A 1,161-nucleotide genomic window follows, 5' to 3' on the forward strand; every position below is an offset into this window, starting at 1 on the left:
GTCATACTGAAGTTGCTCCTTTTCTCGTTATCCATAATTTATCTCGCACGATTTTCCCCGACTCGGGATCTCGATATGTGCAGCCCTCACATTCGCAGTAATTATGGTGGATGTTCACCAAGGTGCTCCAATCTGGCACCTTTCCTGTTAAATCACGCACGGCATCTATGAAGGAGAGGCCGTTTCTGAAATGACTGAGGTATTTCGCAATGATTACTAACGAAAGAATTCATCATGAATTTTCGGTTCTCCATCGCATAGGCTTGGCAGAAGTGCATATCTCGTAGATAGTCTTGACCAGCATCACTGGCGATCGCGAGATGGGCCAGGTTTTCCTTCGAAGTGCCTGTCTGTCTCGCAGCCAACCTGAACTATTGAGAATGCTAAGCATTTCCCCCAGAGGTCGACAAGGTTACCCGTCATAATATTGGGCAGTAATATTGCCGATATTCCGGCTGCCCGAATGTAGCATGAGCCATATGTCGTCTCCTTCGTCATGAAGCAGTTCGATAAAGTGGTTGCCACCACCAAGGGTACCAATCTGTTTCACGTGCCGCTCGGCAATCACCTGAGCGTAGCTGCCGGGAGGAGTTGTCCTCGATTGACGTACTCCTCTGGTATGCCCAGTAGGCTTGTGCTCGTCCACCAGTCGCTTCATAGCCGCTCGCATTTCCGACGATGCTTTCTCATGGCTATTGAAGCCTGCCAATATTCCTTTAAAACGAGAGCAGTATGTCTCAAGCCCACCAGTGGGGATTCTCTCAACCAGTTGACCGTGTAGCTTCATCAAAAAAGTCTCAGAAAGGCCAAGGCGAGTGAGACCTGGAACCTGCTAGAAGATGATGAAAAACAATAATAGGCTTTAAAATGAGAGCGGAGTCGGAGAAGCAGTGAGCGCACACCTTCACAGCGCACATGCCACAGCCTATGTCTACTCCAACGGCGTTCGGGCAGACGAAATCACGAGAAGCGAACACGCTCCCTATCGTTGCGCCTGATAGTGACACTTGACATTCCTCGACACAAAGGTTCACCTTTGCCCAAGTGGACGTCGGGCATGGCTGCGACGTATCCGACGACCATCCGTGACCGAGAGAGATGATCCTAGAAAGCAGAAGGACTTTGCACGATATATACAGTAGTTGTCTGAGGTCGATGAAG

At 49.6% G+C, this 1,161-nt stretch overlaps 1 protein-coding gene across 1 annotated transcript; it reads right to left on the reverse strand.

The window, feature by feature from the left end:
* Positions 1–217: 217 nt before the first annotated feature.
* Pmar_PMAR012754 (Protein rtcB, putative) lies at positions 218–1,083 on the reverse strand (the record flags this gene model as incomplete). The annotated part of the gene is made up of 6 exons (XM_002783863.1): positions 218–366; positions 417–568; positions 611–702; positions 748–829; positions 903–994; positions 1,035–1,083. Coding segments are annotated over 6 exons (616 nt in total), but the record flags the coding sequence as incomplete, so codon positions are not given.
* Positions 1,084–1,161: the final 78 nt, after the last annotated feature.

This window comes from Perkinsus marinus (assembly GCF_000006405.1).
Source record: "Perkinsus marinus ATCC 50983 genomic scaffold scf_1104296935770, whole genome shotgun sequence".
Classification (NCBI taxonomy): domain Eukaryota; phylum Perkinsozoa; order Perkinsida; family Perkinsidae; genus Perkinsus; species Perkinsus marinus.